Below are 25,995 nucleotides of genomic sequence, written 5' to 3'. Positions count from 1 at the left end.
GTCAATATGCAGGGTACGAGGTAGTCAATATGCAGGGTACGAGGTAGTCGAGGTAGTCAATATGCAGGGGTACGAGGTAGTCGAGGTAGTCAATATGCAGGTGTACGAGGTAGTCAATATGCAGGGTACGAGGTAGTCGAGGTAGTCAATATGCAGGGGCACGAGGTAGTCAATATGCAGGGGTACGAGGTAGTCGAGGTAGTCAATATGCAGGGGTACGAGGTAGTCAATATGCAGGGGTACGAGGGTAGTCAATATGCAGGGGCACGAGGTAGTCAATATGCAGGGGTACAGGAGAAGTAGTCAATATGCAGGGGTACGAGGTAGTCAATATGCAGGGTACGAGGTAGTCAATATGCAGGGGTATGAAGTAGTCAATATGCAGGGGTATGAGGTAGTCAATATGCAGGTGTACGAGGTAGTCAATATGCAGGTGTACGAGGTAGTCAATATGCAGGGGTAGCGAGGTAGCCAATATGCAGGGGTACGAGGTAGTCAATATGCAGGGGTAGCGAGGTAATCAATATGAAGGGGTACGAGGTAGTCAATATGCAGGGGTACAAGGTAGTCAATATGCAGGGAGTACGAGGTAGTCAATATGCAGGGGGTACGAGGTAGTCAATATGCAGGGGGATACGAGGTAGTCAATATGCAGGGGTACGAGGTAGTCAATATGCAGGGGTATGAGGTAGTCGAGGTAGTCAATATGCAGGGGTACGAGGTAGCCGATATGCAGGGGTACGAGGTAGTCGATTTGCAGGGGTATGACAGGTGTATAGCAGGAGAATAGCAGGTGTATAGCAGGTGTATAGCAGGTGTATAGCAGGTGTATGGCAGGTGTATAGCAGGTGTATAGCAGGTGTATAGCAGGTGAATAGCAGGAGAATAGCAGGATAATAGCAGGATAATAGCAGGAGAATAGCAGGTGTATAGCAGGAGAATAGCAGGTGTATAGCAGGTGTATAGCAGGTGTATAACAGGTGTATAGCAGGTGTATAGCAGGAGAATAGCAGGTGTATAGCAGGAGAATAGCAGGTGTATAGCAGGTGTATAGCAGGAGAAGAGCAGGTGTATAGCAGGTGTATAGCAGGAGAATAGCAGGTGTATAACAGGTGTATAGCAGGTGTATAGCAGGAGAATAGCAGGTGTATAACAGGTGTATAGCAGGAGAATAGCAGGTGTATAACAGGTGTATAGCAGGAGAATAGCTGGTGTATAGCAGGTGTATAGCAGGAGAATAGCAGGTGTATAGCAGGTGTATAGCAGGAGAATAGCAGGTGTATAGCAGGTGTTTAGCAGGTGTATAGCAGGAGAATAGCAGGTGTATAACAGGTGTATAGCAGGTGTATAGCAGGAGAATAGCAGGTGAATAGCAGGTGTATAGCAGGAGAATAGCAGGTGTATAGCAGGTGTATAGCAGGAGAATAGCAGGTGTATGGCAGGTGTATAGCAGGTGTATAGCAGGAGAATAGCAGGTGTATAGCAGGTGTATAACAGGTGAATAGCAGGTGTATAGCAGGAGAATAGCAGGTGTATGGCAGGTGTATAGCAGGTGTATAGCAGGTGTATAGCAGGAGAATAGCAGGTGTATAGCAGGTGTATAGCAGGAGAATAGCAGGTGAATAACAGGAGTATAGCAGGTGTATGGCAGGTGTATGGCAGGTGTATAGCAGGAGAATAGCAGGTGTATAGCAGGAGAATAGCAGGAGAATAGCAGGTGTATAGCAGGTGTATAGCAGGAGAATAGCAGGTGTATAGCAGGAGAATAGCAGGTGTATGGCAGGTGTATAACAGGTGTATAGCAGGATAATAACAGGAGAATAGCAGGTGTATAGCAGGAGAATAGCAGGTGTATAGCAGGAGAATAACAGGAGAATAGCAGGTGTATAGCAGGTGTATAGCAGGAGAATAGCAGGTGTATAGCAGGTGTATAGCAGGAGAATAGCAGGTGTATAACAGGTGTATAGCAGGTGTATAGCAGGAGAATAGCAGGTGTATAGCAGGTGTATAGCAGGAGAATAGCAGGTGTATAGCAGGTGTATAGCAGGAGAATAACAGGTGTATAACAGGTGTATAGCAGGTGTATAGCAGCAGAATAGCAGGTGTATGGCAGGTGTATAACAGGTGTATAGCAGGTGTATAGCAGGATAATAACAGGAGAATAGCAGGTGTATAGCAGGAGAATAGCAGGTGTATAGCAGGAGAATAACAGGAGAATAGCAGGTGTATAGCAGGTGTATAGCAGGAGAATATCAGGTGTATAGCAGGTGTATAGCAGGAGAATAGCAGGTGTATAACAGGTGTATAGCAGGTGTATAGCAGGAGAATAGCAGGTGTATAGCAGGAGAATAGCAGGTGTATAGCAGGTGTATAGCAGGAGAATAGCAGGTGTATAACAGGTGTATAGCAGGAGAATAGCAGGTGTATAACAGGTGTATAGCAGGTGTATAGCAGGAGAATAGCAGGTGAATAGCAGGTGTATAGCAGGAGAATAGCAGATGTATAGCAGGTGTATAACAGGTGTATAACAGGTGTATAGCAGGAGAATAGCAGGAGAATAGCAGGTGTATAACAGGTGTATAGCAGGAGAATAGCAGGTGTATAACAGGTGTATAGCAGGAGAATAGCAGGTGTATAACAGGTGTATATCAGGTGTATAGCAGGAGAATAGCAGATGTATAGCAGGTGTATAGCAGGAGAATAGCAGGTGTATAACAGGTGTATAACAGGTGTATAGCAGGTGTATAGCAGGAGAATAGCAGGTGAATAGCAGGTGTATAACAGGTGTATAGCAGGAGAATAGCAGGAGAATAGCAGGAGAATAGCAGGTGTATAGCAGGTGTATAGCAGGAGAATAGCAGGTGTATAGCAGGTGTATAGCAGGTGTATAGCAGGTGTATAGCAGGTGTATAGCAGGTGTATAGCAGGTGTATAGCAGGTGTATAGCAGGAGAATAGCAGGTGAATAACAGGAGTATAGCAGGTGTATGGCAGATGTATAGCAGGTGTATAGCAGGTGTATGGCAGGAGAATAGCAGGTGTATAGCAGGTGTATAGCAGGAGAATAGCAGGTGAATAACAGGAGTATAGCAGGTTTATGGCAGATGTATAGCAGGTGTATAGCAGGAGAATAGCAGGTGAATAACAGGAGTATAGCAGGTGTATGGCAGATGTATAGCAGGTGTATAGCAGGAGAATAGCAGGTGTATAGCAGGAGAATAGCAGGAGAATAGCAGGTGTATAGCTGGTGTATAGCAGGAGAATAGCAGGAGAATAGCAGGTGTATAGCTGGTGTATAGCAGGAGAATAGCAGGAGAATAGCAGGTGTATAGCAGGAGAATAGCAGGTGTATGGCAGGTGTATAGCAGGTGTATAGCAGGTGTATAGCAGGAGAATAGCAGGTGTATAGCAGGAGAATAGCAGGTGTATAGCAGGTGTATAGCAGGTGTATAGCAGGAGAATAGCAGGTGTATAGCAGGTGTATAGCAGGTGTATGGCAGATGTATAGCAGGTGTATAGCAGGTGTATGGCAGGTGTATAGCAGATGTATAGCAGGTGTATGGCAGATGTATAGCAGGTGTATAGCAGGAGAATAGCAGGTGTATAGCAGGAGAATAGCAGGTGTATAGCTGGTGTATAGCAGGAGAATAGCAGGAGAATAGCAGGTGTATAGCTGGTGTATAGCAGGAGAATAGCAGGAGAATAGCAGGTGTATAGCAGGAGAATAGCAGGTGTATGGCAGGTGTATAGCAGGTGTATAGCAGGTGTATAGCAGGAGAATAGCAGGTGTATAGCAGGTGTATAGCAGGAGAATAGCAGGTGTATGGCAGGTGTATAGCAGGTGTATAGCAGGTGTATAGCAGGAGAATAGCAGGTGTATAGCAGGTGTATAGCAGGAGAATAGCAGGTGTATGGCAGGTGTATAGCAGGTGTATAGCAGGAGAATAGCAGGTGTATGGCAGGTGTATAGCAGGTGTATAGCAGGTGTATAGCAGGAGAATAGCAGGTGTATAGCAGGTGTATAGCAGGAGAATAGCAGGTGAATAACAGGAGTATAGCAGGTGTATGGCAGATGTATAGCAGGTGTATAGCAGGAGAATAGCAGGTGTATAGCAGGAGAATAGCAGGAGAATAGCAGGTGTATAGCAGGAGAATAGCAGGTGTATAGCAGGAGAATAGCAGGAGAATAGCAGGTGTATAGCAGGAGAATAGCAGGTGTATAGCAGGTGTATAGCAGGTGTATAGCAGGATAATAACAGGAGAATAGCAGGTGTATAGCAGGAGAATAGCAGGTGTATAGCAGGAGAATAGCAGGAGAATAGCAGGTGAAAAGCAGGAGAATAGCAGGTGTATAGCAGGTGTATAGCAGGAGAATAGCAGGTGTATAACAGGTGTATAGCAGGTGTATAGCAGGAGAATAGCAGGTGTATAGCAGGTGTATAGCAGGAGAATAGCAGGTGTATAACAGGTGTATAGCAGGTGTATAGCAGGAGAATAGCAGGTGTATGGCAGGTGTATAACAGGTGTATGGCAGGTGTATAACAGGTGTATAGCAGGATAATAACAGGAGAATAGCAGGTGTATAGCAGGAGAATAGCAGGTGTATAGCAGGAGAATAACAGGAGAATAGCAGGTGTATAGCAGGAGAATAGCAGGTGTATAGCAGGTGTATAGCAGGAGAATAGCAGGTGTATAACAGGTGTATAGCAGGTGTATAGCAGGAGAATAGCAGGTGTATAGCAGGTGTATAGCAGGTGTATAGCAGGTGTATAGCAGGAGAATAGCAGGTGTATAACAGGTGTATAGCAGGTGTATAGCAGGTGTATAGCAGGAGAATAGCAGGTGTACAGCAGGTGTATAGCAGGTGTATAGCAGGTGTATGGCAGGTGTATAGCAGGAGAATAGCAGGTGTATAGCAGGTGTATAGCAGGTGTATGGCAGGTGTATGGCAGGTGAATAGCAGGAGAATAGCAGGATAATAGCAGGTGAATAACAGGAGTATAGCAGGTGTATAGCAGGAGTATAGCAGGTGTATAGCAGGAGAATAGCAGGTGTATAGCAGGAGAATAGCAGGTGTATGGCAGGTGTATGGCAGGTGTATAGCAGGTGTATGGCAGGTGTATAGCAGGTGTATAGCAGGTGTATAGCAGGTGTATAGCAGGTGTATAGCAGGTGAATAGCAGGAGAATAGCAGGATAATAGCAGGTGAATAACAGGAGTATAGCAGGTCTATAGCAGGAGTATAGCAGGTGTATAGCAGGAGAATAGCAGGTGTATAGCAGGAGAATAGCAGGTGTATAGCAGGTGTATGGCAGGTGTATAGCAGGTGTATAACAGGTGTATAGCAGGTGTATAACAGGAGAATAGCAGGTGTATAGCAGGTGTATAGCAGGTGTATAGCAGGTGAATAGCAGGTGAATAACAGGTGAATAGCAGGTGAATAACAGGTGTATAGCAGGTGTATAGCAGGAGAATAGCAGGTGTATAGCAGGTGTATGGCAGGTGAATAACAGGTGAATAACAGGTGTATAGCAGGTGTATAACAGGTGTATAACAGGTGAATAGCAGGAGAATAGCAGGTGTATAGCAGGAGAATAGCAGGTGTATAGCAGGTGTATAGCAGGAGAATAGCAGGTGTATAGCAGGTGTATAGCAGGAGAATAGCAGGTGTATAGCAGGTGTATAGCAGGTGAATAACAGGTGTATAGCAGGTGTATGGCAGGTGAATAACAGGTGAATAACAGGTGTATAGCAGGTGTATAACAGGTGTATAACAGGAATAGCAGGAGAATAGCAGGAGAATAGCAGGTGTATAGCAGGTGAATAGCAGGTGTATAGCAGGTGTATAGCAGGTGTATATAGCAGGTGTATAGCAGGTGTATAGCAGGTGTATAGCAGTGTATAGCAGGTGAATACCAGGTGTATAGCAGGTGTACAATATGGCAGGTGTATAGCAGGAGAATAGCAGGTGTATAGCAGGTGTATAGCAGGTGTATAACAGGAGAATAGCAGGTGTATAGCAGGTGTATAGCGGGAGAATAGCAGGTGTATAGCAGGTGAATACCAGGTGTATAGCAGGAGAATAGCAGGTGTACAGCAGGTGTATGGCAGGTGTATAGCAGGAGAATAGCAGGTGTATAGCAGGTGTATAGCAGGTGTATAACAGGAGAATAGCAGGTGTATAGCAGGTGTATAGCAGGAGAATAGCAGGTGTATAGCAGGAGAATAGCAGGTGTATAGCGGGTGTATAGCAGGAGAATAGCAGGTGTATAGCAGGAGAATAGCAGGTGTATAGCAGGTGTATAACAGGAGAATAGCAGGTGTATAACAGGTGAATAGCAGGAGAATAGCAGGTGTATAGCAGGTGTATAGCAGGAGAATAGCAGGTGTATAGCAGGTGTATAGCAGGAGAATAGCAGGTGTATAGCAGGTGTATAACAGGAGAATAGCAGGTGTATAACAGGTGAATAGCAGGAGAATAGCAGGTGTATAGCAGGAGAATAGCAGGTGTATAGCAGGTGTATAGCAGGTGTATAGCAGGAGAATAGCAGGTGTATAGCAGGTGTATAGCAGGAGAATAGCAGGTGTATAGCAGGTGTATAGCAGGAGAATAGCAGGTGTATGGCGGGTGTATAGCAGGTGTATGGCAGGTGTATAGCAGGTGTATAACAGGTGTATAGCAGGAGAATAGCAGGTGTATAGCAGGAGAATAGCAGGTGTATGGCAGGTGTATAGCAGGTGTATAGCAGGTGTATAGCAGGAGAATAGCAGGTGTATAGCAGGTGTATAGCAGGTGTATGGCAGGTGTATAGCAGGTGTATGGCAGGTGTATGGCAGGTGTATAACAGGTGTATAACAGGTGTATAGCAGGTGAATACCAGGAGTATAGCAGGTGAATACCAGGAGAATAGCAGGTGTATAGCAGGTGAATAACAGGTGTATAACAGGTGTATAGCAGGTGAATAACAGGTGTATAACAGGTGTATAGCAGGTGTATAGCAGGTGAATAGCAGGTGAATAGCAGGTGTATAACAGGTGAATAACAGGTGTATAACAGGTGTATAGCAGGTGAATAACAGGTGTATAACAGGTGTATAGCAGGTGTATAGCAGGTGAATAGCAGGAGAATAACAGGTGTATATCAGGTGTATAACAGGTGAATAACAGGTATATAACAGGTGTATAGCAGGTGTATATCAGGTGTATAACAGGTGAATAACAGGTGTATATCAGGTGAATAACAGGTGTATATCAGGTGAATAACAGGTGTATAACAGGTGAATAACAGGTGTATAACAGGTGAATAACAGGTGTATAACAGGTGTATATCAGGTGAATAACAGGTGTATAGCAGGTGAATAACAGATGTATAGCAGGTGAATAACAGGTGTATAACAGGTGAATAGCAGGTGTATAGCAGGAGAATAGCAGGTGAATAACAGGATAATAACAGGAGAATAGCAGGTGTATGGCAGGTGTATAACAGGTGAATAACAGGTGTATATCAGGTGTATAACAGGTGAATAACCGGTGTATATCAGGTGTATAACAGGTGAATAGCAGGTGTATAGCAGGAGAATAGCAGGTGAATAACAGGATAATAACAGGAGAATAGCAGGTGTATAGCAGGTGAATAACAGGAGTATAGCAGGAGTATAGCAGGTGTATAGCAGGAGAATAGCAGGAGAATAACAGGTGAATAACAGGAGAATAGCAGGAGAATAGCAGGTGAATAACAGGAGTATAGCAGGTGAATAACAGGAGTATAGCAGGTGTATAGCAGGTGAATAACAGGAGAATAGCAGGTGTATAGCAGGTGAATAACAGGAGAATAGCAGGTGTATAGCAGGTGAATAACAGGAGTATAGCAGGTGTATAGCAGGTGAATAACAGGTGTATAGCAGGTGAATAACAGGTGTATAGCAGGAGAATAGCAGGAGAATAGCAGGTGTATAGCAGGTGTATAGCAGGAGAATAGCAGGTGTATAACAGGTGTATAGCAGGAGAATAGCAGGTGTATAGCAGGTGAATAACAGGTGTATAGCAGGAGAATAGCAGGTGTATAGCAGGTGTATAGCAGGTGTATAGCAGGTGTATAGCAGGTGAATAACAGGTGTATGGCAGGAGAATAACAGGTGAATAGCAGGAGAATAGCAGGTGTATAGCAGGTGAATAACAGGTGTATAGCAGGAGAATAGCAGGTGTATAGCAGGAGAATAACAGGTGTATAGCAGGTGAATAACAGGTGTATGGCAGGTGAATAACAGGTGATAACAGGTGAATAACAGGTGTATAACAGGTGTATAGCAGGTGAATAACAGGTGTATAGCAGGTGAATAACAGATGTATAGCAGGTGAATAACAGGTGTATAGCAGGTGAATACCAGGAGAATAGCAGGTGTATAGCAGGTGTATAGCAGGTGTATAGCAGGATAATAACAGGTGTATAGCAGGAGAATAGCAGGTGAATAACAGGTGTATAGCAGGTGTATAACAGGTGTATAACAGGTGAATAACAGGTGTATAGCAGGTGTATAACAGGTGTATAGCAGGAGAATAACAGGTGTATAGCAGGTGTATAACAGGTGAATAACAGGTGTATAGCAGGTGTATAACAGGTGTATAGCAGGTGAATAACAGGTGTATAGCAGGTGTATAGCAGGAGAATAACAGGTGTATAGCAGGTGTATAACAGGAGAATAACAGGTGTATAGCAGGTGTATAACAGGTGTATAGCAGGTGTATAGCAGGAGAATAACAGGTGTATAGCAGGTGTATAACAGGTGTATAGCAGGAGAATAACAGGTGTATAGCAGGTGTATAACAGGTGTATAGCAGGAGAATAACAGGTGTATAGCAGGTGTATAACAGGTGAATAACAGGTGTATAGCAGGTGTATAACAGGTGTATAGCAGGTGAATAACAGGTGTATAGCAGGTGTATAGCAGGAGAATAACAGGTGTATAGCAGGTGTATAGCAGGAGAATAACAGGTGTATAGCAGGTGTATGGCAGGTGTATAGCAGGTGTATAGCAGGAGAATAGCAGGTGTATAGCAGGTGTATAGCAGGAGAATAACAGGTGTATAACAGGTGTATAGCAGGTGTATAGCAGGAGAATAGCAGGTGTATAGCAGGAGAATAGCAGGTGTATAGCAGGTGTATAACAGGTGTATAGCAGGTGTATAGCAGGTGTATAACAGGTGTATAGCAGGTGTATAGCAGGTGTATAACAGGTGTATAACAGGTGTATAGCAGGAGAATAGCAGGTGTATAGCAGGTGTATAGCAGGAGAATAGCAGGTGTATAGAAGGTGTATAGCAGGAGAATAGCAGGTGTATAACAGGTGTATAGCAGGAGAATAGCAGGTGTATAGCAGGTGTATAGCAGGTGTATAACAGGTGTATAGCAGGTGTATAGCAGGAGAATAGCAGGTGTATAACAGGTGTATAGCAGGTGTATAGCAGGTGTATAGCAGGAGAATAGCAGGTGAATAACAGGTGTATAGCAGGTGTATAACAGGTGAATAACAGGTGTATAGCAGGTGTATAGCAGGTGTATAGCAGGAGAATAACAGGTGTATAGCAGGTGTATAACAGGAGAATAACAGGTGTATAGCAGGTGTATAACAGGTGTATAGCAGGTGTATAGCAGGTGTATAGCAGGAGAATAACAGGTGTATAGCATGTGTATAACAGGTGTATAGCAGGAGAATAACAGGTGTATAGCAGGTGTATAGCAGGAGAATAACAGGTGTATAGCAGGTGTATAGCAGGTGTATGGCAGGTGTATAGCAGGTGTATAGCAGGAGTATAGCAGGTGAATAACAGGTGTATAGCAGGTGTATAGCAGGAGAATAACAGGTGTATAGCAGGTGTATAGCAGGAGAATAACAGGTGTATAGCAGGTGTATGGCAGGTGTATAGCAGGTGTATAGCAGGAGAATAGCAGGTGTATAGCAGGTGTATAGCAGGAGAATAACAGGTGTATAACAGGTGTATAGCAGGTGTATAGCAGGAGAATAGCAGGTGTATAGCAGGAGAATAGCAGGTGTATAGCAGGTGTATAACAGGTGTATAGCAGGTGTATAGCAGGTGTATAACAGGTGTATAGCAGGTGTATAGCAGGTGTATAACAGGTGTATAACAGGTGTATAGCAGGAGAATAGCAGGTGTATAGCAGGTGTATAGCAGGAGAATAGCAGGTGTATAGAAGGTGTATAGCAGGAGAATAGCAGGTGTATAACAGGTGTATAGCAGGAGAATAGCAGGTGTATAGCAGGTGTATAACAGGTGTATAGCAGGTGTATAGCAGGAGAATAGCAGGTGTATAACAGGTGTATAGCAGGTGTATAACAGGTGTATAGCAGGTGTATAACAGGTGTATAGCAGGTGTATAGCAGGAGAATAGCAGGTGTATAGCAGGTGTATAGCAGGAGAATAGCAGGTGTATAGAAGGTGTATAGCAGGAGAATAGCAGGTGTATAGCAGGTGTATAGCAGGTGTATAGCAGGAGAATAGCAGGTGTATAAGAGGTGTATAGCAGGTGTATAGCAGGTGTATATTAGGTGTATAACAGGTGTATAGCAGGTGAATAACAGGTGAATACCAGGAGAATAGCAGCTGTATAGCAGGTGTATAGCAGGAGAATAGCAGGTGTATAAGAGGTGTATAGCAGGTGTATAGCAGGTGTATATTAGCTGTATAACAGGTGTATAGCAGGTGAATAACAGGTGAATACCAGGAGAATAGCAGGTGTATAACAGGTGTATAGCAGATGTATAACAGGAGTATAGCAGGTGTATAGCAGGAGAATAACAGGTGTATAGCAGGTGTATAGCAGGAGAATAACAGGTGTATAGCAGGTGTATAGCAGGAGAATAACAGGTGTATAAGAGGTGTATAGCAGGTGTATAGCAGGTGTATAACAGGTGAATAACAGGTGTATAAGAGGTGTATAGCAGGTGTATAGCAGGTGTATAAGAGGTGTATAGCAGGTGAATAGAAGGGATGGCAGGTGTATAACAGGTGAATAACAGGTGTATAAGAGGTGTATAGCAGGTGTATAGCAGGTGTATAACAGGTGTATAGCAGGTGACTAGAAGGGGGGATGGCAGGTGTATAACAGGTGTATATCAGGTGAATAACAGGTGTATAAGAGGTGTATAGCAGGTGTATATTAGGTGTATAGCAGGTGAATAGAAGGGGGGATGGCAGGTGTACAACAGGTGAATAACAGGTGAATACCAGAATAGCAGCTGTATAGCAGGTGTATAACAGGTGAATAACAGGTGAATACCAGGAGAATAGCAGGTGTATAGCAGGTGAATACCAGGAGAATAGCAGGTGAATACCAGGTGTATAACAGGTGAATAACAGGTGAATACCAGGTGTATAAGAGGTGTATAGCAGGTGTATAACAGGTGTATAGCAGGTGAATAGAAGGGGGGATGGCAGGTGTATAACAGGTGAATAACAGGTGAATACCAGGAGAATACCAGGTGTATAACAGGTGTATAACAGGTGAATGACAGGTGAATAACAGGTGTATAGCAGGTGTATAGCAGGTGAATACCAGGTGTATAACAGGTGTATAGCAGGAGAATAACAGGTGTATAGCAGGTGTATAACAGGTGTATAGCAGGAGAATAACAGGTGTATAGCAGGTGTATAACAGGTGAATAACAGGTGTATAACAGGTGTATAGCAGGTGAATAACAGGTGTATAGCAGGTGTATAGCAGGAGAATAACAGGTGTATAGCAGGTGTATAGCAGGAGAATAACAGGTGTATAGCAGGTGTATAGCAGGTGTATGGCAGGTGTATAGCAGGTGTATAGCAGGAGAATAGCAGGTGTATAGCAGGTGTATAGCAGGTGTATAACAGGTGTATAGCAGGTGTATAGCAGGAGAATAGCAGGTGTATAGCAGGAGAATAGCAGGTGTATAGCAGGTGTATAGCAGGTGTATAGCAGGTGTATAACAGGTGTATAGCAGGTGTATAGCAGGTGTATAACAGGTGTATAACAGGTGTATAGCAGGAGAATAGCAGGTGTATAGCAGGTGTATAGCAGGAGAATAGCAGGTGTATAGAAGGTGTATAGCAGGAGAATAGCAGGTGTATAACAGGTGTATAGCAGGAGAATAGCAGGTGTATAGCAGGTGTATAGCAGGTGTATAACAGGTGTATAGCAGGTGTATAGCAGGAGAATAGCAGGTGTATAACAGGTGTATAGCAGCAGGTGTATAACAGGTGTATAACAGGTGTATAGCAGGTGTATAGCAGGTGAATAACAGGTGAATACCAGGAGAATAGCAGGTGTATAACAGGTGTATAGCAGATGTATAACAGGAGTATAGCAGGTGTATAGCAGGAGAATAACAGGTGTATAGCAGGTGTATAGCAGGAGAATAACAGGTGTATAGCAGGTGTATAGCAGGAGAATAGCAGGTGTATGGCAGGTGAATAACAGGTGTATAAGAGGTGTATAGCAGGTGTATAGCAGGTGTATAACAGGTGAATAACAGGTGTATAAGAGGTGTATAGCAGGTGTATAGCAGGTGTATAAGAGGTGTATAGCAGGTGAATAGAAGGGATGGCAGGTGTATAACAGGTGAATAACAGGTGTATAAGAGGTGTATAGCAGGTGTATAGCAGGTGTATAACAGGTGTATAGCAGGTGACTAGAAGGGGGATGGCAGGTGTATAACAGGTGTATATCAGGTGAATAACAGGTGTATAAGAGGTGTATAGCAGGTGTATATTAGGTGTATAGCAGGTGAATAGAAGGGGGATGGCAGGTGTATAACAGGTGAATACCAGAATAGCAGCTGTATAGCAGGTGTATAACAGGTGAATAACAGGTGAATACCAGGAGAATAGCAGGTGAATACCAGGAGAATAGCAGGTGAATACCAGGTGTATAACAGGTGTATAACAGGTGAATAACAGGTGTATAAGAGGTGTATAGCAGGTGTATATTAGGTGTATAACAGGTGTATAGCAGGTGAATAGAAGGGGGATGGCAGGTGTATAACAGGTGAATAACAGGTGAATACCAGGAGAATAGCAGCTGTATAGCAGGTGTATAACAGGTGAATGACAGGTGAATAACAGGTGTATAGCAGGTGTATAGCAGGTGAATACCAGGTGTATAACAGGTGAATAACAGGTGTATAACAGGTGAATAACAGGTGTATAAGAGGTGTATAGCAGGTGTATAGCAGGTGTATAACAGGTGTATAGCAGGTGACTAGAAGGGGGGATGGCAGGTGTATAACAGGTGTATATCAGGTGAATAACAGGTGTATAAGAGGTGTATAGCAGGTGTATATTAGGTGTATAGCAGGTGAATAGAAGGGGGGATGGCAGGTGTACAACAGGTGAATAACAGGTGAATACCAGAATAGCAGCTGTATAGCAGGTGTATAACAGGTGAATAACAGGTGAATACCAGGAGAATAGCAGGTGTATAGCAGGAGAATAACAGGTGTATAGCAGGTGTATAACAGGTGTATAGCAGGAGAATAACAGGTGAATACCAGGTGTATAAGAGGTGTATAGCAGGTGTATATTAGGTGTATAACAGGTGTATAGCAGGTGAATAGAAGGGGGATGGCAGGTGTATAACAGGTGAATAACAGGTGAATAACAGGTGTATAGCAGGTGTATAGCAGGTGTATACCAGGTGTATAACAGGTGAATAACAGGTGTATAACAGGTGAATAACAGGTGTATAAGAGGTGTATAGCAGGTGTATAGCAGGTGTATAACAGGTGTATAGCAGGTGTATAACAGGTGTATAGCAGGTGACTAGAAGGGGGGATGGCAGGTGTATAACAGGTGTATATCAGGTGAATAACAGGTGTATAAGAGGTGTATAGCAGGTGTATATTAGGTGTATAGCAGGTGAATAGAAGGGGGGATGGCAGGTGTACAACAGGTGAATAACAGGTGAATACCAGAATAGCAGCTGTATAGCAGGTGTATAACAGGTGAATAACAGGTGAATACCAGGAGAATAGCAGGTGAATACCAGGAGAATAGCAGGTGAATACCAGGTGTATAACAGGTGTATAACAGGTGAATAACAGGTGAATACCAGGTGTATAAGAGGTGTATAGCAGGTGTATAACAGGTGTATAGCAGGTGAATAGAAGGGGGGATGGCAGGTGTATAACAGGTGAATAACAGGTGAATACCAGGAGAATACCAGGTGTATAACAGGTGAATACCAGGAGAATAGCAGCTGTATAGCAGGTGTATAACAGGTGAATGACAGGTGAATAACAGGTGTATAGCAGGTGTATAGCAGGTGAATACCAGGTGTATAACAGGTGAATAACAGGTGTATAAGAGGTGTATAGCAGGTGTATATTCTCATGCTTCAGTTCAAGGTCAGAATCCGCAGAGAGAGAAGTGCATAAAAAGGGAATTCCGTTCCATAACTCTGGTCGGAATTCATCCCTATAATCCCTGGTCTAATTTAGTGCACTATGTAGGGAATAGGGACCTAAATATGACTGCACGTCACATAATTAAAAACCTTCATACATTTCTTACGTAGTTATCACACTATCACTCGTATTTCATATGTCACGATTCATCGATTTTTGTTTTAACCTTTATTTAATCAGTTAAGAACAAATTCTTATTTTCAATGACGGCCTAGGAACACAGGCACCTAAATATATTGCCTGTGTTCTACCTCACATTTATTTAGAAGCACCAGTGCAGGCAATAATGTATAACCTCGTTTAGCATCAAGCACTTTAATGTATTTATGTGTACATACATTATTCAACTTATAAACATACAAAAAAGTAGAGCCTATACAGGTCATGGTAGATGTTGTATAACAGGTTGGCCTCACACCATTCAGTCTGGCAGATCAGGCAGAGTCCATAGGTAATAGCCAATATTGTCTGTTTCCCCCAATGGCGCCCTATCCACTACATAGGACCCTAACCCCATCATAACCCATAGGGCTGGTCAAAAGTAGTGCACTTTGTAAAGGATAGGGTGCCATTTGGGACTCAATATACAAGGTACTGTGGTTTAGATGGTGGTCCCAGAATAGAAGGCACTGTGGTTTAGATGGTGGTCCCAGACTAGAAGGTACTGTGGTTTAGATGGTGGTCCCAGAATAGAAGGTACTGTGGTTTAGATGGTGGTCCCAGAATAGAAGGTACTGTGGTTTAGATGGTGGTCCCAGAATAGAAGGTACTGTGGTTTAGATGGTGGTCCCAGACTAGAAGGTACTGTGGTTTAGATGGTGGTCCCAGACTAGAAGGTACTGTGGTTTAGATGGTGGTCCCAGAATAGAAGGTACTGTGGTTTAGATGGTGGTCCCAGAATAGAAGGTACTGTGGTTTAGATGGTGGTCCCAGACTAGAAGGTACTGTGGTTTAGATGGTGGTCCCAGACAGGGAGGTTGGTGGAAGGTGCCAGCTCCCAGACAGGTCAGATGACTGGAGGGTCTCTCACACGAACACTGCCATCCTCCATCCCAAAGTACACCCTCTCAGCCATCCCCACAAACAGACCTGTCTCTACCACACCTAGAGAGAAGAAGAGAGAGGAAGAGAGAAAACCATATTCACGTAAGAAACAGGAAGTTGACCAGCCACACTGTCTATTATGATGATGATAGAAACAGAGCCGTGTGTGTTTTGTAGACTGTGTACCTGGTATCATCTTAATAGCGGTATTGACCTCCTTCCAGTTCTGAGCGTGTTCAAACTTCCAGTCCAGAATGAAGTTACTGTTGTCTGTTACCACAGGACCCTGAGATGGGGAGACGGACCAATCACATTAGTTACATTGACATGTCGGTCATTTAGCAGAAGCTCTTATCCAGAGAGACTTAAGTTTATGTATTTCTATGTGCTGGTCTCCCGTGGGAATCGAACCCACAACCCCGGGGTTACAAGCACCATGCTCTACCACAACACTAAAACCTCAGAGACGAATCAGAACAGCTGCTAGTGGACAGGAAGACCAATAAAACCCTCTGCCTCTCACTTACATAGAGTAAGTGTAACCATCTCAACCTCCGTTAGTGCAGTGGTTCACTTAAGTAATTTGTTGTGTATTATAGTGAATATAAAATGGAACCAATCCATGCAGTAACTACAACAGACCATAATGAATTGCATTCAGTTTCGATCGCTATTGAAAGCAGGACAACAGGAAGATGGTGTAACGTATGGTGACTCACAGCTTTACTGACGGCCATGCGGAGTACTGCCTCCCCTCCGAAGCGCTTGGCTATAGTCCTGGAGACGGGGACGTAGGCCATAGGGATCACCTCAATAGGAACACCCTTCTTCCACTGCTGGCCCAGGACCGAGGAGTCCTTCCTGGGGGTGGGGGGGGTCAGGGGCTTGTGAACTTCAACCTTTTAGGCAAGTGCATGTTTCTTTGTATTTAAAACCTGTATATGATACCTAGCCAAAGTAAACAAGTCAATAAATCGACAATGTTAAAGACCATCCGCAATTACAGGAGACTACGGAACGCCTTTAGGGTCTTTGACGCGTGTCCAATAAGCTTGTTGACCTGAATAAGACGTCACATAATTTACCGCATTCATACATTTTGTACGTAGTTATTACACATTGGTTATATTATATATATACCATCACTCGTATTTCATACTTCACAACGATACGTATGCTATGATGCTGGTGAAGTTGTCTCTGGCGTCACCTACAGTGCAGCTAGCTGATGGATGCACACCATGTTCTTCCCCAGAAACACCTGTTTCAGTAGCTGTAGCTAGCTAGCGATATAGCTAGGTGTCATCATGTAAAATAGGTCATTGACAGTGATGCAAATTAAAACAAACAGTAGAATTATGACATTGAATAGATTATGCTAAACAAGGTTGGAATGTTATAGAAAAAAAAAAAAACAAGACAATCTGTTAATTTGACAAAAATCTGTTGAAATCACACTGGATGTATTGTACTTCAGAACTGCATTGGACACATTCATAATTCACTGTAGAGCCTTACCCCAAGTCATTGATCCACAGGTATCAGTCTACTCTGTGACACCCAGAGAACATTAGCATCGTAGCTCTTAGTGTGGGACTCAACTGAATTGAGCCACGTTTGTCAGCCCATGTGTATTGAACACTATTCCAGAGGAAAACCAATATTTTGTGGATGTTTTGGAGTCTAACAACTATGAGGAAGTTGGGTAAAAATATATTGGGTATTGAGTAGACTGACACCCCATTTCATTGATCCCCAATCCTTAGGTAAAGCTGTACAGTGCAATATGAATGGCAATACACACTATAGGCTGACTGGGGAGGTGATTTCACACAGTCAGTCCCACGATAAGAGCTACAACGCTAATATTTGCATAAACTCTCCCCAGTTGTGTTCTGTGGGTGTCACAGAGTAGACTGATACCTCATTTCATTGCTTCACATTCAAACCTTGTTTAACATTATCTACTCTAAATATGGCATGATTCCACCAAAAGTAACCTTCCGCATCACTTTCAATGAGGTACTTCTATTTTGAAGGCACACTGCAAATTCCACTATTGTGCCTAATCCTTAATGTGGCTAGCTTCACAACACAACCTGGTCTGGTCGAGCTTCACGACGCTAGCTAGCTGCTTATAACGTTAGCTTACCCCCTGTATCTGTAGCCACGTTATTACCTGGTACTTCCTGTATCTGTAGCCACGTTATTACCTGGTACTTCCTGTATCTGTAGCCACGTTATTACCTGGTACTTCCTGTATCTGTAGCCACGTTATTACCTGGTACTTCCTGTATCTGTAGCCACGTTATTACCTGGTACTTCCTGTATCAGTAGCCACGTTATTACCTGGTACTTCCTGTATCAGTAGCCACGTTATTACCTGGTACTTCCTGTATCAGTAGCCACGTTATTACCTGGTACTTCCTGTATATATAGCCACGTTATTACCTGGTACTTCCTGTATATATAGCCACGTTATTACCTGGTACTTCCTGTATATATAGCCACGTTATTACCTGGTACTTCCTGTATATATAGCCACGTTATTACCTGGTACTTCCTGTATATATAGCCACGTTATTACCTGGTACTTCCTGTATATAGCCATGATATTTTTACACTTATTTTTTGTTAATCACTATTCCTTGTGTCACTGTTTCTATTGTATCTTTATCTCTGCATTGTTGGAAAAGGACCCATTAGTAAGCATTTCAATGTTAGTCTACACGTCGTTTACGATGCATGTGACAAATACAACTTCATTTGAACACACAGACCCACCTGAAGTCAGCGATGACGATGAAGTGTTTGGCACAGCCGGCTACGATCTTCTCCTGAGTCAGACAGCCTCTATGAGCCGGAGAGAGAGAACTAGTCAGGGAGGCTAGCAGCATGAATAGCAGAGCCTTCACACCAGAATTTCAAATGGATTCAGTTGAGATGTTTAGGCTCACTAGCATACATACAATATACATACAATACCCCATAAATGACAAGTGGAATAATGTTGTATTAAAATTAAATTAAAAGCTAAAATGTCTTGACTCAATAAGTACTCAACCTCTTTGTTACATTAAGGCTAAATAAGTTCAGGAGTAAAAACGTGCTTAACAAGTCACAGGTTGCATAGACTCACTGTGCAATAATGACTCCATCTCTGTGCCCCACACATACACACAATCATTTAAGTTCCCTCAGTCGATCAGTGAATCTCAAACACAGATTCAACCACAAAGACGATTTTCAATGCCTCGCAAAGGGCACCTATTGGTCGATGGATAAAATAAATCAGACAATATCCCTTTGAGCAGGGTGAATCTATTATTACACTCTGGGTGTATCAATACACCATCCAGTCACTACTAAGATACATACGTCCTTCCTAACTCAGTTACCGGAGAGGAAGGAAACCACTGAGGGGTTTCACCATGAGGCCAATGGTGACTAAAACATTTAGAGTTTAATGGAAGAAAACTGAGGATGGATCAACAACATTGTAGTTACTCCACAATACTAACCTAAATGACAGAGAAAGGGAAGCCAGTACAGAATAAAAATAATTCAAAACCTGCATCAAGACACTAAAGTAACGCTGGAAAAATGTGGCAAAGCAATTCACTTTTTGTCCTGAACACAAAAAAAGGTGTTTGGGGCAAATCCAATACAACACTGAGTACCACTATATTTCCAACCATAGTGATGGCTGCATCATGTTATGGGTATGCTTGTATGGATAGCATGGAGCCTAACAGCACGGACAGTAACGGACTAGCCTAGAACCTGACAGCACGGATAGTAACGGGCTAGCCTAGAACCTGACAGCACAGATAGTAACGGGCTAGCCTAGAACCAGACAGCACGGATAGTAACGGGCTAGCCTAGAACCAGACAGCACGGACAGTAACGGGCTAGCCTAGAACCTGACAGCACGGACAGTAACGGGCTAGCCTAGAACCTGACAGCACGGACAGTAACGGGCTAGCCTAGAACCTGACAGCACGGACAGTAACGGGCTAGCCTAGAACCTGACAGCACGGACAGTAACGGGCTAGCCTAGAACCTGACTAGTCTGGTGAATAAGACAGAAGCTTCTTACCCTCCTCCCTTGATGAGTGTGAGAGCTGCATCCACCTCGTCCGCTCCGTCGATGGCCACATCCAGCTGGGAGGGGTCAGAGGTCAAACAGCATACACAGGGGCCACGTTACAGTTCAGAAATATGCATTTTCAAACTCAGACCTCCAAAAGGAATATGTTTTAAACCGTTTCACCTGCTTTTTATATTGAGTGTTTTTTGGTTCAAATAGAGTGATCAGGACCATGCAACTACACTTTTCCTTCAGAAAATACATTAGTGCAACACATTATGCAGGAAACAGCTTCAGTTCAGATGACAACAGAAGTGCAAAGCCTTTTGGCTGGTAGCCGCATGTAAGTGAGCTTACAAAAGCAAGGATTTTTTTTTTCAAAAACGAGCTAACATATTTCTAATGTTTAGGCCTGCCATAGGAAGAATGTAGGCAGCTAGCCGATAGACGGTATCAGTCAGAGCGCAGCCTGCCGATAGACGGTATCAGTCAGAGCGCAGCCTGCCGATAGACGGTATCAGTCAGAGCGCAGCCTGCCGATAGAAGGCCTGGTCCTGAATTGAGTTTAGAAGTGCAACTGAAGCACAAAATTAGTCTGATGCCGAGCAGAAATGACAAGAAGCATTTTAGAAATGGGTTTATAAAAAGCAGCAAGATCTCTTTTGAATTTAATCTTTTTTTTTGTGTGAAAAGGGCAGAATTCTGCATTAACATGACCCCTGATACATTACTGCCGATAAGAACACCATGACCCCTGATACATTACTGCCGATAAGAACACCATGACCCCTGATACAGGTAGATACATTACTGCTGATAATGACTAGAGGAAACTGAAACATTGAAAACAGCATTGGAACACATGAAAAGCTGGTAAAGTCATTTCTAGCTGAAGTAAGACTATACCTCTGGGTGTCTGTCCAGATCCGATAGGGTTAGACCATGCTGCAGAATCAACTGACGAGCCTAGAGTTGAGGAGGGAGAGGATAAGGCACAAAGGAACTCCAGCTGGAATGTTGTCTGTTTTTGTTACACCACAGAGTGACAACTTCACCTGGAAGGAGGTGGGGACACACACGATGTTGAGTTTCTCCTGACGAACCCTCTCCGCTGGAACACACACACACACACACACACACACACACACGTTAGATCACAGTTCCAAGTCATCTTAATGAGAGAGAACACAACATTTGAAAAAGGCTCATCGACCAGCCTACATTATTCACGAAACCCCTTTGTGGATGAATAAAGTACTAGCTTGGCTTGTTCTATAATCAACCGCTGGGATACTAGTCTCCTCACCCAGTCTGTCTACAGCATACACAATGGTGGATCCACTGCCCACTCCAACCACCTGGTTGTTCTGTGATGGAAGGAAAGACAAGTAACAGTCAGCACATTTTATATAATATAACACATTACCTGGGCACATGCTGGTAGATAATGTCTGGAACTATGATATTCAGAGACTTGTCCCGAAGCCACTCCTGCGTTGTCTAGGCTGTGTGCTTAGGGTCGTTGTTCTGTTGGAAGGTGAACCTTCACCCCAGTTGGAGGTCCTGAGCGCTCTGGAGCAGGTTTTTAAGGAGCTCTGTACTTTGCTCCGTTCATTTTGCCTCGATCCAGACAAGTCTCCCGGTCCCTGCCGCTTAGAACAGACCCATGCTGCTGCCACCACATTTCACCGCGTCATGTTTCCTCCAGACGTGACGCTTGACATTCAGGCCAAAGAGTTTAATCTTGGTTTCATCAGACCAGAGAATCTTGTTTCATGTTCAGAGAGTCTTTAGGTGCCTTTTGGCAAACTAAGCGAGCTGTCTTGTGCCTTTTACTGAGGAGAGGTTGCCGCCTGGTCACTACCATAAAGTCCTGATTGCAGGCGTGCTGCCGAGATGGTTGTCCTTCTGGAAGGTTCTCCCATCTCCACAGAGGAACTATGGAGCTCTGTCAGAGTGACCATCAGGTTCTTGGTCACCTCCCTGACCAAGGCACTTCTCCCACGATTTCTCAGTTTGGCCGGGCGACCAGCTCTAGGAAGAGTCTTGGTGGTTTCAAGCTTCTTCCATTTAAGAATGATGGAGGCCACTGTGTTCAAGACCTTCAATGCTGCAGACTTTTTGGTACCCTTCCCCAGATCTGTGGCTCGACAAAATCCTGTTTGAGCTCTATTCCTTCGACCTCATGGCTTGGTTTTTGCTCTGACATGCACAGTCAACTGTGAGACCTTATATAGACAGCTGTGTGCCTTTCCAAATAATGTCCAATCAATTTACCACAGGTGGACTCCCGTCAAGTTGTAGAAACATCAAGGATGATTAATGGAAATAGTATGATGAACCCAACCTCAATTTCAAGTCTCGTAGCAAAGGGTCTGAATACTTATGTAAATAAAATGTATGTTATAAATTTGCAAAAATGTATAAACCTGTTTTCGCTTTGACATTCCGGTGTATTGTGTGAATGCTTTCCCCGAAGGCTTCGGTGTATTGTCCTGTATGTATATAACACTATGTGTTGTCAGTTGTACAGCAGAAATGGATCGGAAGTCAGAGAAAATAGAGGTTGTGGTGGCAGCGGCAGAGAAGTACTTGGGATTTACTGCAGAACAGGTGCAGGGGGTGTTGAGTGGCAGTGTTTTGTACTGAGTGGACAACAGTAGTTTCAAACTGGAACAAAAAGGGAATGGTCTAAAGGATGCATGTGTGAATGGTAATGAATCACTTCTGGTTGGGATGCTTTTGTTGAGCAAGGATGCATGTGGGAAACCCGATCGAGGTGTCAAATGGTGAAGTACGCGCTTGGGAAAGTGGAGTCTGTCAGTGACCAGAAGTGGTCTTATTTTTGATTCATTGCATTTCTGAAGAACAGAGGAAGATTGCAGTAGGCCTCAAAAGAATCCGGACAACAGGAGTTGTGTGTTTTGAACTTGAGTAGAACACCCGTCAAAGGAGTCATCTCAGGGGTGACAGATGTTCAGGTTGAAGACCTGAAGAGAATTCCTGGTGTGGTCTGACCCTCTAGGTGAAAGCAGAAAGGGAAGCCTGTCGGGCCTGTTTTTTGCAGTTACCTGCATGTGAAACTTGTTTGTGTAAGATACCCCGTACAAGCTTTCATCCACAAACCACTGCAGTGTAAAAAAAATGTCAAGGATTTGGCCATGTTTCAAGTGTGTGCAGATGAACAGAATATACTGAAGAATGACAGCGTTGCAATTGTGGTGGGGATCATGATCCTGAGTTCCTGGAGTGCCCTGTCAGGGTGGTGGGGATCATGATCCTGAGTTCCTGGAGTGCCCTGTCAGGGTGGTGGGGATCATGATCCCGAGTTCCTGGAGTGCCCTGTCAGGGTGGTGGGGATCATGATCCTGAGTTCCTGGAGTGCCCTGTCAGGGTGGTGGGGATGCCCTGTCAGGGTGGTGGGGATCATGATCCTGAGTGCCCTGTCCTGAGTTCCTGGAGTGCCCTGTCAGGGTGGTGGGGATCATGATCCCGAGTTCCTGGAGTGCCCTGTCAGGGTGGTGGGGATCATGATCCCGAGTTCCTGGAGTGCCCTGTCAGGGTGGTGGGGATCATGATCCCGAGTTCCTGGAGTGCCCTGTCAGGGTGGTGGGGATCATGATCCCGAGTTCCTGGAGTGCCCTGTCAGGGTGGTGGGGATCATGATCCTGAGTTCCTGGTGCCCTGGGATCATGATCCCGAGTTCCTGGAGTGCCCTGTCAGGGTGGTGGGGATCATGATCCTGAGTTCCTGGAGTGCCCTGTCAGGGTGGTGGGGATCATGATCCTGAGTTCCTGGAGTGCCCTGTCAGGGTGGTGGGGATTGAGCAGATCAAAAATAACAAGGGGTTCCCGTGAAGAGATGGTGGTGGATTCCATCTCTGTAGTAAATGTTTGCTGACAGACAAAAGACACGCTGTGTGTTGAAAAGGTGGACTTTGTTGCGTTCATTGCCACAGTTATAACCTGTACAGCACAAGTCTCAAAGAAGTCGAAATTAGACAAGGTGGCTGCAGCAGAAAAGTTTTGGGGAATCAAAAGATTTTACATTGGATGACATGTAAGGGGTACTGGCGCCTGAAGACCCCCCTCCCAGGTTCCCCTTGAGCCTGTATAGGGATCAGATCTGTTTTAACAGTTTGTTTCATTTATTGGAAGTTCAGTTTGGGGGGAATCTTGTTTCCATCCCGCATAGTAGGTGGCAGGATGCAAATTACATTGTGGGATCGCCAATATACCATAGAATAAATCCACGTGTCTCGATCAATGAGAGAACATGGCGATTTACACATTGCTGGATTTAACTCTCGGAGGAATTTATTTTGTTTTAATAACGGAGTATTTTCTCAATTCAAAAGCGCCACCTGCACACAGACATGTTAGTAGATAGATGTTTGGTCGAATCGATACCAAGTTAAGTTTGGTCGAAAATGATCTATGCTCCTGTAACCCCCAGTAACGGTTATAAACAAATATTTAGTTGATTCACATTATCTGGTAACAATTTGCAACTCTAGAAGGTGAGACAGTATTACCTCATGTTGCACAGCTAACCACGTGGTGCCAAAGTTGACCATGCTACCTGGCTGGCTTAGAAACAAATAACTTCCTTTGTGCAGTCATTACTATTAGGAAAGTAGTCCTATGTCTAGCTAAAAAGTACACCATTCAAATGTTTGCTAGCTACTAGTAGCTAACTAGCCAGCTCATATAGCTGTTGTTCGGCATCAGTAACTTGCACATGACTTAACAGTCAGGTTGTAAACAGAGTATGCCCCCTATCACCCTAAAGCAAACCCCTGTAGTTAACTCGCTATATTAATGTATCGTCAATGCAATACCAAATGTTATTACCTGGACATGGTTATCCACCGCAGCGTAGCCTGCTAGTTTCTTGGCCTCTTCTGCCATGACGCCTCTGTGACCCTAAAGCCTCCTGCAGAACTGTCCTGGTGCAACAACCTCCTGCAGAAAATGTGCTGTAAAAGAAGCGTAGTGTGTTGATGACTTCGCAGGAGTCTGCTGCCACTTGACCAACGTGGTAAAAACTTCTACTTCGGTGGGGTTTATCAGTGGTTGGCATCCAACGTTATGGTGCATGACCGCCACCTACTGTACTGGAGTGTGGGCCAGAGACATGGAGGAACGACATCCTACCAGCCAGCCCCGTTGATCTTTAATTAAAACGATAACATATTTGAGACTATATCTAAATAACGTTCTACTCAATATACTCTTTAAACTATTTTATTGTATCCCCTTCACCTCATACTAGATCTCAGCCTCTCTCTTTCTCTACAATACTGCCCACACAGTATCAATACATGATCCACGGTCTCTGTTTCCTGGCAATAATCACACTTACCTGTTGGCTGCTTTCTTATCACATTAAGGTCTTATTCAACCAGCTGTGTTCCACCCTTCATCTTCTAAAAATAGACTCCTCTCTTCTGTCCTCCGCTCCCCAATTTTCCTCTGTACCTGAAATAAATGCCTGCCCTTAGCATCCTGTCATCTCGACACCATCACTGTCTATATCAGGCTTTTAACCTGTCATCTCTACACCATCACTGTCTATATCAGGCTTTAACCTGCTCCTGTCATCTCTACACCATCACTGTCTATATCAGGCTTTTAACCTGCTCCTGGCATCTCTACACCATCACTGTCTATATCAGGCTTTAAACCTGCCATCTCTACACCATCACTGTCCATATCAGGCTTTTAACCTGATCCTGTCATCTCTACACCATCACTGTCCATATCAGGCTTTTAACCTGCTCCTGTCATCTCTACACCATCACTGTCCATATCAGGCTTTTAACCTGCTCCTGTCATCTCTACACCATCACTGTCCATATCAGGCTTTTAACCTGCTCCTGTCATCTCTACACCATCACTGTCTATATCAGGCTTTTAACCTGCTCCTGGCATCTCTACACCATCACTGTCTATATCAGGCTTTTCACCTGCTCCTGGCATCTCTACACCATCACTGTCTATATCAGGCTTTAAACCTGCCATCTCTACACCATCACTGTCCATATCAGGCTTTTAACCTGATCCTGTCATCTCTACACCACCACTGTCTATATCAGGCTTTTAACCTGTCATCTCTACACCATCACTGTCTATATCAGGCTTTTAAGCTAACATCTCTACACCATCACTGTCTATATCAGGCTTTTAACCTGTCATCTCTACACCATCACTGTCTATATCAGGCTTTTAACCTGCTCCTGTCATCTCTACACCATCACTGTCCATATCAGGCTTTTAACCTGTCATCTCTACACCATCACTGTCTATATCAGGCTTTTAAGCTAACATCTCTACACCATCACTGTCTATATCAGGCTTTTAACCTGTCATCTCTACACCATCACTGTCTATATCAGGCTTTTAACCTG

At 44.0% G+C, this 25,995-nt stretch overlaps 1 protein-coding gene across 1 annotated transcript; it reads right to left on the bottom strand.

The window, feature by feature from the left end:
- Window positions 1-14,751: 14,751 nt before the first annotated feature.
- rpia (ribose 5-phosphate isomerase A (ribose 5-phosphate epimerase)) lies at window positions 14,752-24,646 on the bottom strand. The gene is made up of 9 exons (XM_042325048.1): window positions 24,440-24,646; window positions 20,893-20,953; window positions 20,642-20,697; window positions 20,493-20,552; window positions 19,596-19,660; window positions 18,281-18,349; window positions 16,216-16,357; window positions 15,683-15,782; window positions 14,752-15,556 (listed from the first exon to the last, which is right to left on the bottom strand). Exons 1-9 carry the CDS (start codon window positions 24,494-24,496, stop codon window positions 15,459-15,461), a joined length of 708 nt encoding a protein of 235 aa, XP_042180982.1. The 5' UTR covers window positions 24,497-24,646; the 3' UTR covers window positions 14,752-15,458.
- Between the last annotated feature and the right edge of the window lie 1,349 nt (window positions 24,647-25,995).

This window comes from Oncorhynchus tshawytscha, linkage group LG08 (genome assembly GCF_018296145.1).
Source record: "Oncorhynchus tshawytscha isolate Ot180627B linkage group LG08, Otsh_v2.0, whole genome shotgun sequence".
NCBI lineage: Eukaryota > Metazoa > Chordata > Actinopteri > Salmoniformes > Salmonidae > Oncorhynchus > Oncorhynchus tshawytscha.
Note: the sequence above shows the minus strand (reverse complement) of the source record. Positions and strands in the feature narration are given on the sequence as shown.

Excerpts from the sequence above, each read along its gene's own strand:
- rpia (XM_042325048.1), bottom strand. The coding sequence starts at position 24,496 with ATGGCAGAAGAGGCCAAGAAACTAGCAGGCTACGCTGCGGTGGATAAC. Across the intron at positions 20,553-20,641 it reads GTGTCCCCACCTCCTTCCAG|GCTCGTCAGTTGATTCTGCA; the intron begins GTGAAGTTGTCA and ends CCTCAACTCTAG. Across the intron at positions 16,358-18,280 it reads ATCGTCATCGCTGACTTCAG|GAAGGACTCCTCGGTCCTGG; the intron begins GTGGGTCTGTGT and ends CCCCACCCCCAG.